We start from the raw sequence: 20,698 nt of genomic DNA, 5'->3' as shown, positions 1-20,698 counted from the left end.
TGTGATGCAGGATTTTTGGCTTCCCACCTCACTACACAGACGCATCCAACACGGGGGATGGAGAGCATCAGATTTCCACATGCATGAATGACTCTGCTCTGGGATCACTCAGGTGTCTGTGCCATCTCTGCTGGCTCTCCAGTCACTTCCTCCCCGCCCATTGAAAGCACCCCTGTCTGGGCAGAATGGTATGGCTTCCACCTGATAAGCCAACTAGCAGGCATGGAACTGCCATATCTGCCCCCCCATAGGGTGAAGGGGGTTGTTGTTTGAAAGGCCAGTTGAAACAGTCCCTTCCCCCCAGTGACAGCAAGCCCATGAAATCTTTGCCATGGGGGGAGACTCCCCCCTCCCAGTGACAGCAAGCCCCTGAAAATACTTGTTGTTGGGGGAGACTTACCCCTGGCAATAGCAAGTCCCCAAAAATCTTTCCTGCCTTTGGAGCTCTCATCGCATGCATGCCAGGACATGGTGCAGGGCCAGTTGAAATGGTCCCCCTGGCAGCAGCAAGCTCCTGAAAATCTGAGCTACCGAGGGAGACTTCCCCTGGGCGGCAGCAGGCTTTGAAAATCTTTCCCACCTTTGGAGCCCTCACTGTGTGCAAGCCAGGACATGGTGCTACCTGGCAACATGGTCTGCACTGTGCAACAGGCACGTCCTTTTGTTCGGTTGGGAGCTAGCCACGGCATGTGGTTGGATGCCTGTGGCAGAGGGGGCGGGGGCTGCTCCTGTGCAGATGTAAGCTGCAGGAAAGAAGTTTCTTGGCCTCTCATATAAGCACGACCCCCACAGCTTACCTGCCACGTGGTGCGGTGAGGCAAGGGCTGGCACCAGTGCTGAAGAAAAATCCAAGTGCTCATCTTACAGAGGGAGGGACAGAACCATGAACTCCGTGTTGGGGCTATTTTTAATAGGTAGATGTGCTCACCGCACTGATAATAAAGTAAGTGTTTCAGCCTCTCATACAGGCATGAACCCACAGGCTAGCCACCACAGGCTTCCTGGTACCGAATTCAAATTGGCGGGCTTCCTGTTACCTAATTCCTGTGTATCTGGAGACCAGCAGAGATGGAAGCGGCCAGAATGGACAGCCATGGGGCATTGTGGGATACATATGGGACACCTCTGGAGGCTAAGGAAGTTGATTTAGAGACACGGCATTTCCACACTAGCCTTAATTCAAACTTTTAAATTCAAATTTGACAAAGTACCAAATGGCTTTTGATGATGTTATAATATTGACTTTAGTGCTCCCTAAAATCAACCTAATGGTGTTTACAGTGAAGACAGTGACATTGTAAAATCGAGCTAACTGCCTCAAATTCGGCTCTGTCATGCTTTAGTTTTAGCTTCAGCATTTCAATAGCCAAGATTAAAAGAAATGTGATCAGATTGGATGACACATCATTAAAGATGTTTTTAGCTTTTGAAATCGCCTTTAGTCAGAACACGTTACCATACTGTTAGTTATCAGCGATGTGTCTCCCGGAAGAAGAACTGGTACTAGTCAAATATCATTCTCAGAAAAATAGAGTGGAAACCCCTAACAAACCACAAGAGGGACAATTAGTTTTATTTTTGTGGTTTTAACAAAACAAAAAAAAATGTTGCTGTCACTTGAGGCGAAAGTTTTAAAAGCTTCGTAAGTCACTTAGGAACCTACATCCTATTTACTTTCAGTAGGATTAAGAATCCTGAACCATTTAGGCTCTTTTGATTTTACCCTGGATGAAAATACGCTTCTCCTATCTTCTGTTCTAGGTTAGGCATGGAGCATGACGGCCAGGGCAACAGGTGTGGGGATGAGGTTCGAATGGGGAGCATCATGGCCCCTCTGGTCCAAGCTGCCTTTCACCGCTTCCACTGGTCTCGCTGCAGCCAGCAAGAGCTGAGCAGATATCTACAGTGAGTAACTTACAGAGCTGACTGTCTTTGGCAAGGGAGTTTTTAAAACCCTCTCTGAGTGTCATATTTGAACTTTTTGCTTTTATTAGTTACTAGGAGGAATTAAAAACAAAAAAGAAAACAAACAAGCCCCATCTGGCTGGGACCAAGCCATTTTTTTAAGGAACGGTAATAACAAAGGCTCACATTGACTATTCATTTAACTATAGCTGCTATTATTATTATTATTATTATTATTATTATTATTATTATTATTATTATTATTGAAATTTGACAATATGTATGCTGTCATCCTAGAATCTGCAAGCAAATATCATTACTGGTCTTGTTCTGAACTTGCTTCCTCCCACCCTGCAGCTGATGGAAAAATCTGTCTCATTAATCTGAGTAACACTCTTCTGTTGTAGCTGAATAATTGACTGCACCTCTGATTGGTAGTGGTAACACAGCAGCAGCATTTTCAGCTACTAAAGCTGTGCTCAGCCAATTGCACTGTACTGTGACACTTGAGGAGGAAATTGTGGTTTGGAATGTGTGTGCAGGCTTCCGGTTGGCTTCAATGGCAGCCTCTGAAGATCTCCAAAAGGAAGAATTTGGCCTGACAGTTTTCTTTCTGTGCTTATTTTACCTTTAAGTACGCTGTCGTTACGAAGGGCAGTCCATTATCCACACTTTCTAAGAGTTTCCTCTGTTTTCCTTTCCTGCTTAACGAAGAAACACCAGCTTGAAACTTAGTTGTGAAAAACAACTAAAAAGGAGCTTGGTCTAGTTTGTGTCTTCCGGTCAGTGGATGTGTTTTTAAAACTCAGATTTTTCCTATTTTTTAAATTCTCTCTCTGGTTGCCGTGTGAAAGGCGTACAAACAACAGGAGGAAATCTGTTAACTGAATATAGTCAGAAAATGACTAAAAAAGATTCACAACATACATGAAATCCCAATTAATAGAAACTACTCTTCATTTTCTCATTTTTTTACAGTATTTGAAATGTTATTTTTGGCAGTGATGGGTAAAAATTATCAGGAGAAGATGTGATTTTCCAGTTAAGTCCCTTTAAGTGCTTTGTGCTTAAAAAAAGTAATCTGGCCTACAGCTTTGATTTATTTTTTAAGCACAGGGTACAGTAAGATGCTTGTATGAATATAAATATTGCACAGATAAGAAAGGCACATGATGGCTTGTTCTAAAATAGATCTACACGCAAAATTTTGTCCTTCATTCATTGAGCTCATCAGAATCACCTGAATAATTGCCAGATATCGGACAGTCCTATTCTTTCTATGGAATCCACAAGGAGTTTGATCCTAAATGGACTCTTGGTTACCTTTTTTCTCAGCCACGTTTGTGAGTTTGATGAATGTTGGCAGACAGCATGAGAGGAAAATGATGGCCATAAAAATAGAGAAATGAGTTTGTTAAATTTAACTCATTTTGTGACATCATAATACTAGATCGCATGTAAACATAGCAGGGATGACATCTACCATGTGACCCTGGAGAAAATAGCTTTGAAATTATGAAATTCACCATTGCACCATAGTCAGTCATTACTGCTGGACACAGTTTGGACCATCTATGTTCTAGGAGTCTTCTGTCTCTAGTTTTCAAGTTCATTGTAGGTAGTGAGTTTGCAGTATAGACATACAAGTGTTTAAGATACCAGAAGCATCTGTAATAGAAACACCTCCCTCCCACAAACACATACACACGCGTTCTCAGGAAGTCCTGGAAGAATTTTGTACAGGCGGGAAAGCTGTCAGAAGAAAGGGATCAGCCCTACGGTTTAATAAAGTGAAGACTAAAAAAGTACACTTGCTTGTACATGGACTGGTTTCTTCTGAAATAGTGTATAGGAATGTATTGAGGAACCCAGCAGTGTACATGGATGGCAGTCCTGACTTGCTTCCAAAGCTTAATGTGAAAGGCAGCAGGCAAGAAATTCCACAGTTGACCAATTAATTAAATCTTTTCTTCTCTGCCTTCATTGTAGAGGATTCTTCCTTGATTCGTTTGTTATCAGATAGGGATTCTGAGGGGTTACAGAAATATACCTGCTAGCTCAATGGAAACTATAATGGAAAGAAGTAAGAAAAATAAAAGCTCGAATGCTGCCCCCTGTTACATCCAGATACAGCAGGGTAAATACCACGTCGGCATACCTGAAATCCTAACTGTTCCTTATGAACCCTTATCTCAGAAATTGTACCCTGTATTTTGTTCAAACTGAAAATGTAGTGAAACCACAAACAGTAAAAGTCTCATGCTCCCTTCTGTGCCTGTGATTTTTGCCAATTGCAGTTCCTATGATTGCCTGCGTGATGATCCTTTTCAACACGATTGGCCTTCCCTTCCCCAGCTGCCTGGAATTCACTACTCCATGAATGAGCAGTGCCGCTTTGATTTTGGTTTGGGCTACATGATGTGCACGGCTGTAAGTACATAGCTTAGTTCTGCTGTTCCTCATGCAGGTGTGTTGTAATTGTCCTTGAAGTGGCATTAATAAGGACATTAGAGTCAGCAGTCCTGATGTTAAGTTTTAGGATAAACACTGATACAATGATGCTGGTGGTAGGGGAAAAAAGGAAGAAATCAGCGACTGTCCAATAAATACGGAAACACAACAGACATTGTTACTTATATCTAAGGGTTTTGTCTATAGAGTCCTGCATATCCATAGCTGGTGGAGCAGATACCAGCACAGGTCTACCCTTGCCCCCACTCTGTCTGTGTGTGTGTGTGTGTGTGTGTGTGTGTGTGTGTGTGTGTGTGTGTGTGTGTGTGTGTGTGTGTGTGTGTGTGTGTAAAAGCAGGTCTGTGCGCTGCCAGCAAGGAAAGGATACAAGAACCCGCGTCCTTAATCTCCCTGTAGGAGGGGACAAGTTGTAGCCCTGCTCACCCTGCCTCTCATCTTCCCCGCTCCTAGTGAGTACTGACCTGTGGAGCCCCAGGTCTCTGCCTTTGTGCTGCTTGCCTTTTCCCTGCATGACCCTGCCCACTCTTTGTTCATTTGTGCTCCCTCCACCCTCCTAGCTCCCAATTTGTTGTGTGACTGTAATTGCAGATTGTGGATTGGATGATGGTTTGAGCCTGGTGAGCGTGGATCAAATGCGGGTCCACATTTTTGTATCCATGCCAGGCTCTGCTTGTCTACACAGAGCCATAGTGTGTACTGAGGCCAGTGTGGTTTCTAAAGTGCACACTTGTGTTGTGTATTCGTCCATGTAGCCCTCCTTGTGCACACTGCAGGTTCTGCAGCGCTCTTTAACACAGCGCTACATTAAAGTGCCCTAGGGAACATTACAAAGAAATTATTCACTACCGTATATACTGCTGTCATGAGTAATGTAATAGATGTGACGGGTATTGCAACTGCATGCAGTATCTTTGGGGAAACATTGGATTAAGGTTATCAATGATTTATGTATCGCTGTGTGCCAGGCATTATATGCATTTCCGGTGGTGGGGGAGGTTGTGTTTAGCTCCTCCAGGAACGAATAACCATAGGGGCGGAGTGTATCACTCAGGTTGTAAACTCATCCAGGCTGTGTCTACACGTGCCCCAAACTTCGAAATGGCCATGCAAATGGCCATTTCGAAGTTTACTAATGAAGCGCTGAAATGCATATTCAGCGCTTCATTAGCATGCGGGCGGCAGCGGCGCTTCGAAATTGACGAGCCTTGCCGCTGCGCGGCGCGTCCAGACGGGGCTCCTTTTTGAAAGGACGCCACCTTCTTCGAAGTCCCCTTATTCCCATGAGCTCATGGGAATAAGGGGACTTCGAAGTAGGCGGGGCCCTTTCGAAAAGGAGTCCCGTCTGGATGCGCCGCGCGGCGCCAAGGCTCGTCAATTTCGAAGCGCCGCTGCCGCCCGCATGCTAATGAAGCGCTGAATATGCATTTCAGCGCTTCATTAGTAAACTTCGAAATGGCCATTTGCATGGCCATTTCGAAGTTTGGGGCACGTGTAGACATAGCCCCAGAGAGGTAAAACTCCCTAAGGAGACTTTCACATAGTGGTGCAAACTGGGTTTTCCAGAGACCAACAGACAAGGGAAGGGCGTTTGGCATAACAAAGCTTAATTTAAATTGGCTCGGGCTGTTTTTTCTGATCCAGGACTTTCTGTCTCTGGGAACACAACCCTCCTAGATGGGTTGGAAAGACTCAGCCCCCTAAGGCTGATGGGTGACTCCTGGCATGTTTAGTGTGTGTTTACATCTGTTCATTATTTTTATTACATTTTCTCTGCAGGGTTTTTGCCTTACGAGAAAGGGGGCTTACGTAGACAGAGCACTGTGGTAACGCGTAACTGCTGGCAATGCACTGGTCATCAGGCTCATCCTGTAGTGGGTGCGGGACCTGGGTCAAACACCCACTGCCCAGGCACAGGACAACCCCTTTCATCCCAGGTCCTACCATGGCCCCTCTCTACCTCTCCCCCAAACCTCACCCTGCCCCCTTACCCTGACTGCAGGGGCCTGATTTGGCAGTGGCAGCAGCACAAGGGTCACCCCAGCAACTCACCATGTGGGTGGCAGTAGCCGGAGTGGCCGGGCAGCCAGCTCTGCCCTACCACAATGCTCTCCCAGCCTGCTGCACCTCTCTTCTTCACAGGCACCGGGAAATGGAGCGTGCTGGGGTGGGACGCTCGACTTCCTGCCGCCTGCAGAGAAACAAGGTGCAGTGGGTGCAGAGGGCAATGCAGCTGGGCAGAGTGGAGGAGACTGGTGGGTTCATGGGGGAGGTGACACCAGCTTCTGTGCCAGGCCTCTGTAGTCCCCCAGTCACTCCCTTCCATAGTAAGGTCAGGGGGGGCTCCCAAAATCGTGGGGTCTGGGGCAGCCTCGGAGAAAGAGCACAGGCAGACTGGCTTGCTGGAAGTATCACGGTGTAAGTCAAGGGGCTATGCAGCTTTGACCTCCCCGTCAGAAGGATGTGGGAGAAGAGTCCTTAGCTGTAGACCAGTGCCTGTCAAACTGCGGTCCTAGTGGTCCGCGACTGTCTTGCAGGTGGGCCACAGGGTTAGGGCTCATCCACCTGCCTTCTCCCCCCCAGAAGGGAGCCTGTGCTGGTGCTCAAGGCCCACACCGTAAGAACGGCCATTACTGCGTCAGACCAAAGGTCCAGCTAGCCTAGCCCACAGTGGCCAGGTGCCCCTGAGGGGGTGGACCAATGACAATGATCAAGCGACTTGCCTCCTGCTGTCCATCTCCAGCCTCTGACAAACAGAGGCCAGAGGCACCATTTATAATTCCTAAAAGGCTACTAGCCTTTCATGGACCTAACCTCCATGAATTTATCTAGCTCTTCTTTGAACTCTCTTATAGTCCAAGCCTTCACAGCCTCCTCTGGCAAGGAGTTCCACAGGTTGACTGTGAGCTGTGTGAAAAAGAACTTTCTTTTATGAGTTTTAAACCTGCCACTCATTAATTTCCTTTGGTGTTCTCTAGTTCTTATATGATGGGAACAAGTAAATAACTTTTTTTTTATTCACCCTCTCCACAGCACTCCTGATTTTATATACCTCTATCATATCCCCCCTCAATCTCCTCTTTTCTAGACTGAAAAGTCCCAGTCTCTTTAACCTCTAACCAAACCCCTAATCATTTTAGTTGCCTGCCATGAGGTTGGAGTACCAGTGCTGACTTCCTGGTGTGGGGGAGAGAGGGAAGGGGAGCGCCAAGCTTCATGGGCCAGACCCAGCTTACGAGGAGAAAAAGTGGTTCTGTGCACAGCTGCTCCCCCTCTCCTTGGCTGGGGAAATAGCTGCACCGGAAATTGCTTGTGGAAGGGTTTCCCAACCTTGCCCATTGGCTGACCGCTGCTATAGGGTGAGTCTGGCTCAAGGCTGGGTGCTTGATTGTGCACCCCTGGAGAGGACCATGGCAGTGGGAAATACAGGTGAGAGTATCCTGAAGCTGTGACAATATATCTCACCCATTACAGTATATTCAGAGAGCCCCCCAAACCCTTAATTTTTGATATCTACATAAAACTCAAAAATGGCTGCAAATAAACCTTGCAAAATGAAATTAATAAACCCTGAAAAACAGAAGCTCTGATTATAGGGAAGCCTAGCAGGAAGGCTGTTTTGCCCAACTAATTCTGAAAAGGAAACAATAAAGTAACTTTGATGTGACAAGGAAATTCTTCTTAATCATGTTGGGTCTTTTGTTATAATCAGAGGTCAAGAAATTCTTATGCACTAATTTCATTAGCGGTTCCAGGCTTGAAACAGGAAGCTTGCCATGCCATTTATCCTGCACAGAGCTGGTGCCTGCCTACTTTTGCAAAACTCCCGGGTAGGTTAGAGAGGAACAATTAGGGGTGGTGGGTATAATAGGCAGGGGAGGCTCAGTGTTCCTTGGTGCTGTTGTGGCTGCTGAACCCCTGCTTGTGGGGTTTTGGATGATTTTTTTTATGTCCTATGCAGATTCCCAGGGTGAGCCAGTATGGACTCCAGGGATATTGCCGATGAAACCAGGAATCTGGGAAGCAAATAGTGTCTCCTCAGCCTCCCAAAACCTGCCTGAGGCACCTTGGGATCCGGAGAGAGGTGGCAAGGAGCGGCTGTAACTGGCTCAGGGTTCCTCCAGTGAGGGTAGCTTGAGGCTTGAGTCATCCCTGGGTTCCTCCAGCTGATGAGAGGAGGGAGAAGGGGGTGAGGTCAGAGGGCTACCTATGCCAGTTATTTGAACAGGATAGTAAAAAACCTGCTGACACAGCAAATCCTTACAGCTAGCACTTTCTCTCTGGGCTCTGGCTGGCGGCAGCTTCTTTCACGTGGCTGGTGTAGTGAAGCAACTACAATTTCAGATGACATTGATGAAGCCAAATGACTACATCATGAGTAGCAGAATTTATGGCAGTAATGATTCCAACATATTTTAAAATTGGGCAGTACGTAGTGGTATATTCAGTGGTCTGTTGTGGAGAACTGCACTCACACACCGGGGAGTCCTTGATTTTCCCTTTGTGCATCAGATATCGGCATCCACCATAGCTGGTTTGCATTCAGTTCAGAGCTGACCAAGATGATTGTGGAAGGTTAAACCCAGGAACCTTCTGTGTGGGATCTGGCAACTGGTGCTGGGTTTTTTTTGCGTGTGTTTTTGTTTGTTTTTAAAGGCCTGTTTAACTCAGTCTGCTTTCCAAGTCTTCTCCTGATTGTAGCATGATTGCATGAGCCTCAAGGAAGGCTCTCAGAAAGGCTTCGGGGACTTAAGAGGTTGAGAACAAGCATTGCCAAGATCTTGGTGAATAGGATGGAATCTACTTTGCCGGATTCACTCGGCTTCACAGAATATCGCAGCAGTTTGGTGTTTCAGTAGGGGATGTTGGGGGTGAGGGATGATGTTAGAACAGGTGAGGTAGCCGTGGCATTGGAGTCGACTTTAGGGTTCCCATGATGCACTGCATCACTTTTTTCAGGTGGATATCTACAAGTTATGTGCAACTGCATTAGCTCCACACCAGTGCAATAATCAGCTACTGAATAGACAAGTGCTATGCCAGATGTTCACAGCTGCACCCGAGGCTGAACCTGCTCGTTCCTGGATTAGGTTGGCTCCCATTTTTATCTTTGCAGCTCTCTTCTCAAGATGATCATGGAAGTGAGAGGATGTAGTCGAGTTTCACTCTGAGATCTGTGGGAGTGTAATCATGTTTCTCAGTTTTACCACAGAACACTGCTTTCCATGTGGCTTTGGCACTCTTATTATCAAGATGGAGTGCTCTTCACTGCTGTTTTTCCAGGGCTTGGTTTGATCCTCCATTTCTGGAAATATTGTTCCATATTTTGTAGATCTTCATTTGATGCTTTCTCAGTGTCATGGAGGTTTGAGGCTTCGATATCCTGAATATCCACTTTTGGTGGTTTAGTTGGAGGCACATCACAAATATAAATATTGAAAAGGACTGGTACAAGTCCAGAGCCTTGTGGTAGCCCTTTAGTTATGATACTGGGTGTGCTGATGTTATGACTCAGGTACACCCACAGGCATCTCTTATTCAGCATGGTACACAGCAGGCAGAGTGTTAGGTAGCAAGACATAATTTTAGCAAGTTGCAGCATCAGACTTTTAATCCATACAGTATCAAACACAAGTGACAGGTCAACAGATATTGTGCCAGTCTTTAGGAGTTCTTTTCATAGCCAGCCGCAGTGTGAGTTGTGAGTGCCAGAACGTAGTCACAACAACTGTGTTTTGGTCAGAAGTCTACCTGATCGACAGGGATAATTGGCTCAGGAAAAGGGTGTATTCTTCTAAGGATCAAGAATTTCAACAAATTTATCAGTTGTGCATAATAGAGATTGACCTATAGCATCATCAGGGGGCTTTCCAGGCTTTGGAATGGCATTTACCTCACACCCAGGCCCAGTGACAGGGAGGGCAGAGAGCAAAGGGGGGCAATTTCCCAGCGCTCCAGTAATTGGAGTGTTGGATGGAGGGGCTGGCTGGTGCTACAGTAGCTCTGCCTAAAAGCATCTGTAGATTAAGTAGATTTTGTTATTTCCCATGCATGTTCCAGGGCTGGATTCCTGGGCCAGAGCTCTTGCGTGGGGCATATCAAAAGCATCTTCAAATCAAGAGACGTTGCTGCAGCTTTCTGTAGAGCAGTCAGGTTGGGTCCGGGGAAGGGAGGTGAAAATCAGCGTGGCTTGTGTGAGGCTCATTCCAGCAGGTGGGGGTGTGGACTAGGCCAGCCTCTGGCAGGGCAGGGGAGGAGGCACTTAGGGCTTCTCTTGGTTGAGGGGGACTTGTGCCCCAGCTGAGGGGTCTAGTGATCTCTGCCCTGAGGCCCAGAATTGCTGTCAGTGGGCCTCCTCACTCCATTTTTCAGGGATTCCTGCTCTTCTTAAGGAAGTAGAGTGTAATGTGGCTAGCCATTGGAGCCCCGTGGGATCAAGATGGTGGAGCATCTCTAGTGGAATAACATCAGGGCCCGCAGCCTTCCCTTTTTGTTTCATGGCAAGTAACCTTTACTTCCTCAGTCCCGACACTGAAAGATTCTTCTCAGTAGAGTTGTTGATACATTTCACTTCTTGGCTGTTTATCAATTGGTCCTTTTGTGTTCACCAGTTTGGAGGCTATTGAGTTTGGCTGGATTTTTGGTGGCTGACACTGTGGGATTAGCAGCCCCAAGATGTTTGTAGTAGCATCCAGGCTCAGTGACTCGAACGTGCAAAATCAAGGTTTTGTATGCAATCAAGTCTTGCTGTGTCAAGGGGATAAAGCAGGTCTTTTGTGGCATGAGGTCTCCTGGTCTGATTGTGCCTCTTTCCTAATACTTTCAGGAGCTCTGTGAACCTCTGATAGCATTCCAGTCTTGCTGGAATCATTGCAACAGTTTTCTCAACTGTCTCATTTGTAGGCATCACAATCAGCTTTAGTAAAATTCCATCATCTAACCTGTTTCAGAATGCACATGGGAATTTTGGTGCTTACATAGATTATTAAAGGTCTGTGTTGGCTGTTTGGAAATGCCAATAGTACTTTACTTGTTATGATGAGATTGTTACCACAGTGGTGTTTAGACATGCATTAGGCCTGGATTGTATCCATGTTCCCAGTGGCTTTCACGGAATGGTGATTGTTGTTTTAATTTATAAATTTGTAAATCATGTGCAGATATCCAGTCCATGAGGTCTTCATTATTGGTTTCATTTCTTTTATAGCCCCACCTAATGTGATGACTATTAAAAGCACCCACACAGAAGCATGCAATCAGAGTGCTAGGTAATTCTGGTTGGGGCATCTTGTGCTAGGGGCTTCATAGACCTGGGTAATGTGCAGCTCTACTGTTTTGATAATTGTGATAGTTGTAGTCTCTTCGTAGGTTGCTAGAATAACAATAAAATTCAGGGTGGTGTCCTTGATGTATATTGCCAAGCCATAATAAGGAGAATAATGGCTAGTCATTAAGTTGTATCCATAGATATGGTAGCACCTAGCTGTTGGTCATTGCCAGTGTGGGTTTCTTGCAACATGAATCTATTGATGTAAGTCTTCAGTAAATTTCCAAGGTACTCTCATTTTGCCAGTGAGAGTTCTTCAGCATTGTTACAGGATTCTTATTCCAGGGCTTGTTGCATGACCCCGAGGAGGAACTTTGTTGAGTGGCTGCTCTGATGACTGGGGGATCACTGAGTAATGTTTGGTCACTGAGTTGGTGGCATTCATTGAGAATTCTCACTCAACAGCGAAGGCGGCCATCTTCCATCTGGTTGGCTTGGGGATTATTGAAAGGAAGATGTAATATGGTTGCTGAAGGTAGACAGAACATCCTGCATGCACAGTCAGAGAGGCAGTGGTCTCCCTTGTATCATGAACATAATAGGCAAAGAGCAAGCTGGAGGTCAGGCAAGATTAGTACAACTCCCTGCCGGCTTGGCCTGAGAAGGGATGATCTTTTGAGACTCATGGTAGACCTTTGCCTCCCACTTCTGTCTCCTAAAAGTGGGACTAATGTGTAAGCTATGTGAAGAGATGCTCCTAGGAGGTCTGGCAGCTGCTCATGCACAGGGAGAATTCTGTTTCAAAACTCATCAGTGATAATGTGTATGACAAACACAGCGACTCCTGGCATTGAATAGGAGACTCTAAGCATCAGCTGTATTATGTTATCTGTACACAATCCTGTGAATGGGAGAAAGTCACTGGTATGTATTTTTTTTAGTAAACCTTTCTTCAAATAACTACTGTTAACCTAATGGACAGTCTGTGTTAGAGTGGAATGGGTGAATTTCTACTCTTTCAACTTCTGCTTCCACTCTGTTTGCTTTCCTGCCACGGTTACCAGTCCCTCAGGAACCTGTTCAAATGGGGCGTTTGTTTCCAGTATCAATTCAGCATAATGTTAAATCCAGCTCTGAGTTGCACTGGTGTCCATAGCAAAGAAGAGGGCTTGGGCAGACCATTCACTGCCCCCCAGTGTCTCCTCACAACGGTATAGCAGTGTGTGTACTTAACAGCCATGAGCATAGTCAACAAGGAAACCATTTTGACTTTGCCCACCATGGCCCCAACACAGCATAAAGCTTGTTGGTTTAGATGCTGCATCAGGCCTTCCTCTGACTAGCAAGCACAGGGGAGTCCTGGTCCGAGGCATTGCGGTTACAGAAATAAGTGAGATCCACTGCCTTCTAGGGCATGCAGCTTTTCCCAAGAGGGTTCATTGCCCTTGTCCATTTGAGATGAGCCCCCTCCTACATTTCCAGCATGACTCCAGTCAGAACAGGATTTCACTACCACAGCCAGTACTGGTGCTTGAAAAGGCCACTCAAATGTGAACCAGCCAGGGAGATATTATTCAATGATCCTTCTTACTCGGTGATCACACCTGCCTCTTTCACAGCTGGAAGAAGATAACCTGCAGAGAGTGTTTCTGTTGGAATTCTGTGACGGACATCTCCAGCAGCATGTGCTTTGCTTTGTTTTTTTGTTTGTCTTAGTTCCGTACATTTGATCCCTGCAAGCAACTGTGGTGTAGCCATCCTGATAACCCTTATTTCTGCAAAACAAAGAAGGGACCGCCACTGGATGGGACTATGTGTGCACCTGGAAAGGTGAGACATTATATTGCATTTTTATGCTCTTGGACATGTGTGTATGTGTTCGCACATTTGGGGAATTGCATCTGAGAATCAAGGAACAAGATGGCGTTGTTCTTTCTGGTCTGACCTTCTCAAAATTTGTGTGCAATATGGTATACTGAGTTCAGAAGTGATACAAAAGAGATAAAATCAGAGGCCAAGGGAAGGTCTACGCAGCAAAGTTATTTCAAAATAACTGTCCTAGGGCTTACACCATGTAACCACTATTTCAAAATAAGTTCAGAATAATAGTTGGCTTATTTCAAAATTGGCAAACCTCATTCTATGGCTGCATCTACACTAGCATTCCTCTTTCAAAAGAGGCATGCAAATGAGGGAAATTGAATGTGCAACTGAGGTACAGATTTACATATCTGGTGCTTCACTTGAATATTCTTTTTTCAAAAGAAGAAAAGCAGTATAGATGTGGCTCTTTCAAAAGTAAACCCCATCTTCGAAAGAATCCTTCTTCCTTTAAAAAAAAAAAAAAAAGGGAAGAAGGGTTCTTTCAAAGATGCGGATTACTTTTGAAAGAGCCACGTCTACACTGCTTTTCTTCTTTTGAAAGAAGAATATGCAAATGAGGTGTAAATTGGTGCCTGATTTGCATTTTAGATTTCCTGCATTTGTGTGCCTCTTTCAAAAGAGGAATGCTAGTGTAGACATAGCCTATGAGTAATAGCACCTATTTTGAGCTAGCTATTTCGAAATAGGCACTGTTAAGACAGGGAACAGCACTGTTTTGAAATAGGCAATGCGTGTGTAGATGTTGTATTTTGAAATAGCTAAGTGATATTTCTAAATGCATTTTTGTGTGTAGCAGTATTATTTTGAAATAAGCTATTCCGGAATAGCTTATTTTGGAATAAGGCTGCTGTGTAGACATACCCTAGGAGAAAATGTTCTTTAGTAATCCTTAAACTACAGTTCACTACAGACTACCAGAGAATACTGAGAAAGTTGTAAATCGGGAGGATCATATGGATGTGATTCAAGTGCCAATGCCAGTGTCTTAAAAAGTGGGCGACAGAATAATGGAGTTGGATAATTATTGTTAAATAGTGAAGAAAAAAAGGCACAAAGAGGGGCTTGCTGTCTTCATACCTTTCAAGTCAGTAGCTCATAAAATTTGGCACTTACTGCTTTTCATCTCAACAAACTTAAACTCCCAAAACTCGCTAGTGTAACTGTAGCCAGAGGTTATCTTGAAGATAGTAGTTATATCCTAAAGAATAAGTGAACTGTTTGTTGTTCTTGTACTGAACTAGCGCCCTTTGTAACAGCTGATACTAAAGGGTGCATTTGGGTTGAAGTCCTGGCTCCATTGAAGACAATAGCGTAACTCCCATGTTAACCTTGGTTGTTTATTTTATTAGACAATTACTTGCAGCAAGGGAAGTCTGCCATTTTGTCACTTAGTGTTCCACATCCCTTTTTGAGTCCTACCTTGAAGCATGTTGATTTGTACTAATGTGGAGCTTCAGGTTAATAAAAAAAGAAATCATCTTTTTCCTACAATGAAGTCTGCTTTGCTTAGTTTCACATGGATGGACTTCGTGCATATGTCTGAGGGTCTGTAACATGATTTTGCATGTTTTTTTATTAAAAATATTTTTTTTCCTTTTGCTGGCTCTCCATTCCTCATGGCCCAGCAGTGCATTTTCCCACTTCACACAAAATCAGGAAAAAACAGAGGTCATTAACCAACTATAATAACTTTGCTCTTGCAACCATATAGTTGAGGATCTGCCAATGTTTCCATTATAAACAAAGATCTTCAGGATTTTATGTACTTCAGCTGAGATGTTGCATATGGAGTTACTGGCCAGAGAAAAAATTTACAGCTAACTATAAATTGGCCATTTTTTTTTAAGTTCTGGGAGTAGCAAGAGAACTTTATGCGTATTTTGAAACTTTAGTAAATAATAGAACTATAAACATCTTACCCTAAAGACGCTGTTCCAGGGTTTTTTTCGGGGGGGAAACATTTTGTATTCTTCCAAGTGATCCTTAGAAAATCATATAAAATAAAAATACATTCACAATAGCGTGAGTTTTAAAAGTATCCTTAAATTTGAATTTGCTGGCTCTGAATTGGAACAGGATATTTATCTGGAGGTACTTGGTGGTTCTGAATGCAGGAAAATCAGATTAACTCCTTGCCACCTGGTCATTGCCCCCTATTTTTGATTCATGTACTCTTGTCACACCCTTTGGACCACCCCAAGATCTCTTCTGTGTAACAGATTACATAGTGAGGATGTGATTGTACTGTTCATAGAGAACAGAGAGTTGAAAGTCAAGCACTACTTTTGCAATTTCCTTTTATATGAAGTGCAAGATCCCACATTTCTTCCTGCCTGATCAGAGTCTGGGGAAAAGCAAAATAACTTGAAACTTTGTCTACAATGGAAACTTTATCTATTCAGTTGGAATAATGTCAGGCAGAGAAAAGAACAACCATAATCAACCAAAGGTGTTGGTTGAACCAACCATATGGTTCCCATTTATGAGATTTACGGCTGTCACCACTAATTCCTAGTTTCCATTTTAACACTGGGCCAAGCTAAACACTGCTGTAGTGTAACAAAATCATGCTGGCTTTATAGCGTCTGAAGGGATTGAATGCCAGAAATGGTTGTGATGTTGTTTTGGAGAGTAACAAAGAGATTTTCACCAGAATGTTGCTTGCAGAGCACTGGTAGTGGCTCTCTGAACTTTTGCAACCTCAGTTGATGCTACTGAACAGAATCTAATCTAGCCTGTCCTCACCTTCACTGAAGGAATGGTCAGGAGACCAAGGCCACCTATGATGAAGATGAGGCTGTTTTCAGAAAACATTGTATGGCAACAAAACTGTCCTTGTTCTGAATTCCCAGCCTATATTTTGGACACAGCTCTGAGATTAAGGAGTGAAAGAACAAACATATTTTCTAATCTCTTACGTATTTGTCTGATCCAGCAAGATTTACCAGAATTTATCCATTGTTTCCTGCAATAGTCTTGTGCCTATCAGTAGGGCCCTATGAAATTCATGGCCATCAAAAATGCATCATGGATCATGAAATCTACAGTGCCCCACCCCCAACCCTCTGGCTGGAATCTGGTCTTTAGTATGCTTTTGCCCTGTACTATACAGATTTCAGGGTGTGGGAGACATTAGTGTTTCTTAAATTAAGGATCCTGATCCAAAATGTAGTTGCAGGGCATCATAAGTTTATTGGGGAGTTGAATTGCCACCTTTACTTCTGCTCTGTCTTCAGAGCTGGGTGGCCAGAGGGCAGTGGCTGTTGGTTGGGTGCCCAGCTCTGAAGGTAATGCACCACTAGCAGCAGTACGGAAATTATGATGGCAATACTATGTCATGTCACCCTTACTTCTGCATTGCTGTTGATGGGGGCTCTGCCTTCAGAGCTGGGTTCCCTCCCAGCAACTGCTGCTATTTAGCTGCCCAGCTCTGAAGGCTGTGCCTCTGCCATCAGCAGCCCAGAAGTGTAACTTTATAACCCCTACACAAAAAGGCTTGTGACACTCTCCCAACTCCCACCCCCCGACCCCTCCACTCTGTATACACAGCTTCTATATTTGGGTCAGGTCCCCTAAAATTCACCACTGTGAAATTTCAGATTTAAGTAGCTGAAATCATTTGATTTACTATTTTTTAAAATCCAATGACTATGAAATTGACCAAAGTATACAATGCATTTGGTAGGAGCCTAACTAGCAGTTTATGTTCATTTGCTTCCATTTGAAGTCCAACATACTTGCAGGAATTATTGGAAATAATTACTCTAAAGAGTTCGGTTTCGCCAGTTCCAAATGGATTTCCATTGGGCAAATGAAGAAATTCACTTAATTTTATTTCATTAATTTGCAACAGGTGGACAGTTCACTCTTTTTAGTGTTAAAATGTCAAAATATTTTCCTGACTTCCTTTTACTTTTGTGGAAAAGGAAATATTACTGTGGAAAAATTCTGCCTTCTGTCATACAAAATATTAATTTTTGCTACATTTTATGGAGAGCTCATATATTGTTTTCCATTCTAGCAAAATCTAATTTCTTCAGTACTGAGAGTGTTCTGTGCCAGGTGGAATTGCAGGATCGGGCCTTGTACTGCTTTTTTCAAAACTTTGATCTTGCAACTATTTATACGGGCACTTAACACTATGCAATCTGAGCAGTCCCATTAACACTTTCATTAAAGTGCTCCCATGTGTAAAATGTATCCTAGTGGGATAGGAGCTGTAATATGAAGCTGTGTATCCTGCCTAAATTGCACAGCAAGAATTGCAGATAAGGAACAGCTATGGAACGCTTAAATCTTCTTAATGCATTTTGATGTGAAAAATCATATGCTTTCCAGAGGCTGATTTATTTATTTGTGTCTGATTCTCTTAGCTCCGCTGTTTGCCTCAGGCTTCTCTAACTGCATGAAGTCATTATAACTCTTTTGGTATGTTTTTTTAAACTTGTATGTTTTGGTTAAGACTTTTGCTTTGGCTCTGACAGCTAACCCTTCCCTCTGAGAAAGAGAGAAGAAATAAGAGCATTCATGCAAGGAGATTGCAGGCTGCAATCCTTCTGCTCTCTACAGACAGAAAGGCAAAAGCTTCTGCCACCTGGCACTCCTTTATTTTGCTCTTAGAAAGAGAGATAAGAACCTTGGTACAGGCTGAACCTCTCTAGTCCTGTACTCTCTCATCTGGCAACATCCATAATCTGGCATGATTTTAGTTAGATGGAGAACCATTTATCATGGGTGTGGCTAAGTTTCCCATGGTCCCGTAAAGTTTGTTGACAGCCACCAGTCCTGGCTCTGAGTGCTCTCTGCTGTTATTTAGCTGTAATTTACCTCTAAATGTCTTCTATGAGCCCAGGAAGCAGTGGAAGTGTTAGTAATGCTACTAGACAATATCGACCTTCTGTGGTCTGGTAAATTCTCTTATTCGGCACCATTCAGGTCACAAAGGTGCTGGATGAGAATGGTTCAACCTGTATCTTTCAGTGACATCACCACTGACATTTTTGATATTTGACTCCTGAACCAAAGATCGAAGCACACAGTTGATGTAGCAGCTATTTCCCTCCCTGGCACCATCTTAACAAGATAATCCACAACATCCCTTTCATGTTCCCTCCTTCACCAAAGGAAGGAAATTATTAAATATAGTGACATAAAAATATTTTTAAAAAATCAACCAAGCAAAAAGTATTTTGCTGAGAGAGAGTTGGATAAGGTAGTCACTACAGACAGGGTGAGACTACTTGACTTGCCATTTGAAGAAACTTGTATTGTCTTGCAAAGCCCATTGTTATACTACAACCTTTGCTTCATCATCTCATGCTGTGATGGGGTGTGGTCACAGAAGAGCCCTTGGGATGTTTTCACATGTGCTGACCATGCAACTGACACCCACCTTTTTGCTCTCTGGAGCTCCCCCACCTCTCTGTCCTGCTGAGCCAGATCTTCTGGTCTCCTCCAGCCAAGGCAGAATTGGGTTCACTGTCCCACCCCCATGCTGAGCAATGGACAATGTTTAAGCACCCAGGGAGTCAACCCTGATTTGCCCAGAGAGGGCTCATTATGCAAGTCTCCCTTATCTATGAAAGAGAGAAATGCACAGTGGAAGCTCTCCCTAGGTAATAATTTACACCGGGCTTGATTATGAATAAAAGAGTTTTATTAAGCAAAACAGCAGGATATAAGAGTTCATAGATAAGGACAAGGAGATCAAAATGAGTTACCAAATCAAACAAAAGAGAAAACACACAGCCAATTCTATTCTCATGATGTCTTACCCTAAATAGCTGTCTTTGTATCAGGGGAAATCTTCAGGTCAGAAATGGGAGGTGGGCTATCATAGTGGTGAGCACACTGACTTTGTAAACATAGGTGTTTGAGCTCAAAACTTGCGCGGCCTTTCAAGGTTCTGGGGTAAGTTAGATTTAACAAGAAATCCGTGTGTGATGGTGATAGGTCCACCTGTGAGTGCAGGGGACAGGACTTGATAACTTTTCAAGGTCACTTACTGCACTATGAAATATACGTATATCTCCATGTTTCTATGAGATCTTATCCTGACCTGGGTCTCCAGTAAAGTCCTCCTTTTTTAGGGTGTATCAGGTAATTTCCAAGGCAGGCTGAAGGCAAATGATGGAAGAACCCCAGGGTCCTCTTTATACCTTTCTGCTGCGGAGGCAATTTCATTGTTCTCTTTGGGTATGTCTATACTTGCATTCCTCTTTCAAAAGAGGTATGCAAATGAGGGAAATTGAAAATGCAAATTATGTGCATATTTGCATATTTAGCACCTTATTTGCATGTTCTTATTTTAAAAGAACGTCTTTCGAAAGAAGAAAACCAATGTAGACACTGCTCTTTCAAAACTAAACCCCATCTTTGAAAGAATCCTTCTACCCTTTATTTAATGGACTCCTAACCCTTTATTTAATGAGAAGAAGGATTCTTTCAAAGATGGGGTTTACTTTCAAAACAGCAGTGTCTATGCTGGTTTTCTTCTTTCGAAAGAAGCTCTTTTGAAATAAGAATATGTAAATGAGGTGCTGAATATGCAAATATGCACATCATTTGCATTTTCAATTTCCCTCATTTGCATCCCTCTTTCGAAAGAGGAATGCAGGTGTAGACACACCTTTTGTGTCAGAGTATGCGCCCAGATGGAGCTTGTCACATGAGCAGATCACCTGTCCAAGTCCTTTATAGGCAATCAGCCATTGCCTGTCTGCCGGATTGCATGTTCACAGTCAAGTTCCTCAGATGTGGCATGACACTCATAAAGGCTCTTTGATGACTAAACAATGCTACCCCCTCCCAAGCCATGCTCTCACTGTAGGGCAGCCGCACCTCTTGTTGCGGTCTTCAGAAAGAGAAAAGTTTGGGACACAAATAAGCAGACAATACTTATAACTTCAACTGCAAAAATGATACGTGCACGGAAATAGGATTTACAGCTCTAGCAGGTCATAACATGAAAAATGACAGGCCACAAACCACATCTCTTCCAAAGCATTTCTGAGTTATGCATATTTATATTCATAACCAGTTTTCCGTAAAGCCTGGGGGTGTCTCTCACTCTCACAACTAAATATGCTGAAACAAATGGAACAGGTTGACCCATATGTGCAATACTCTTGTGGGCACTGTTCCCTGGAAGATGTGCGCTTATGCAGCCACTCA

General features: G+C 43.9%; 1 protein-coding gene across 1 annotated transcript in view; it reads left to right on the top strand.

The window, feature by feature from the left end:
* Window positions 1–20,698, top strand: part of ADAMTS2 (ADAM metallopeptidase with thrombospondin type 1 motif 2) — a 293,292-nt gene that overhangs the window by 229,668 nt on the left and 42,926 nt on the right. Inside the window, exons 8-10 of the mRNA XM_075009479.1 lie at window positions 1,762–1,905; window positions 4,203–4,335; window positions 13,358–13,471. Coding sequence (XP_074865580.1) covers window positions 1,762–1,905; window positions 4,203–4,335; window positions 13,358–13,471 — 391 coding nt within the window. The remainder of the gene's footprint in view (window positions 1–1,761; window positions 1,906–4,202; window positions 4,336–13,357; window positions 13,472–20,698) is intronic.

Source organism: Carettochelys insculpta, chromosome 15 (assembly GCF_033958435.1).
Source record: "Carettochelys insculpta isolate YL-2023 chromosome 15, ASM3395843v1, whole genome shotgun sequence".
In the NCBI taxonomy this organism is placed as follows: Eukaryota; Metazoa; Chordata; order Testudines; family Carettochelyidae; genus Carettochelys; species Carettochelys insculpta.
Note: the sequence above shows the minus strand (reverse complement) of the source record. Positions and strands in the feature narration are given on the sequence as shown.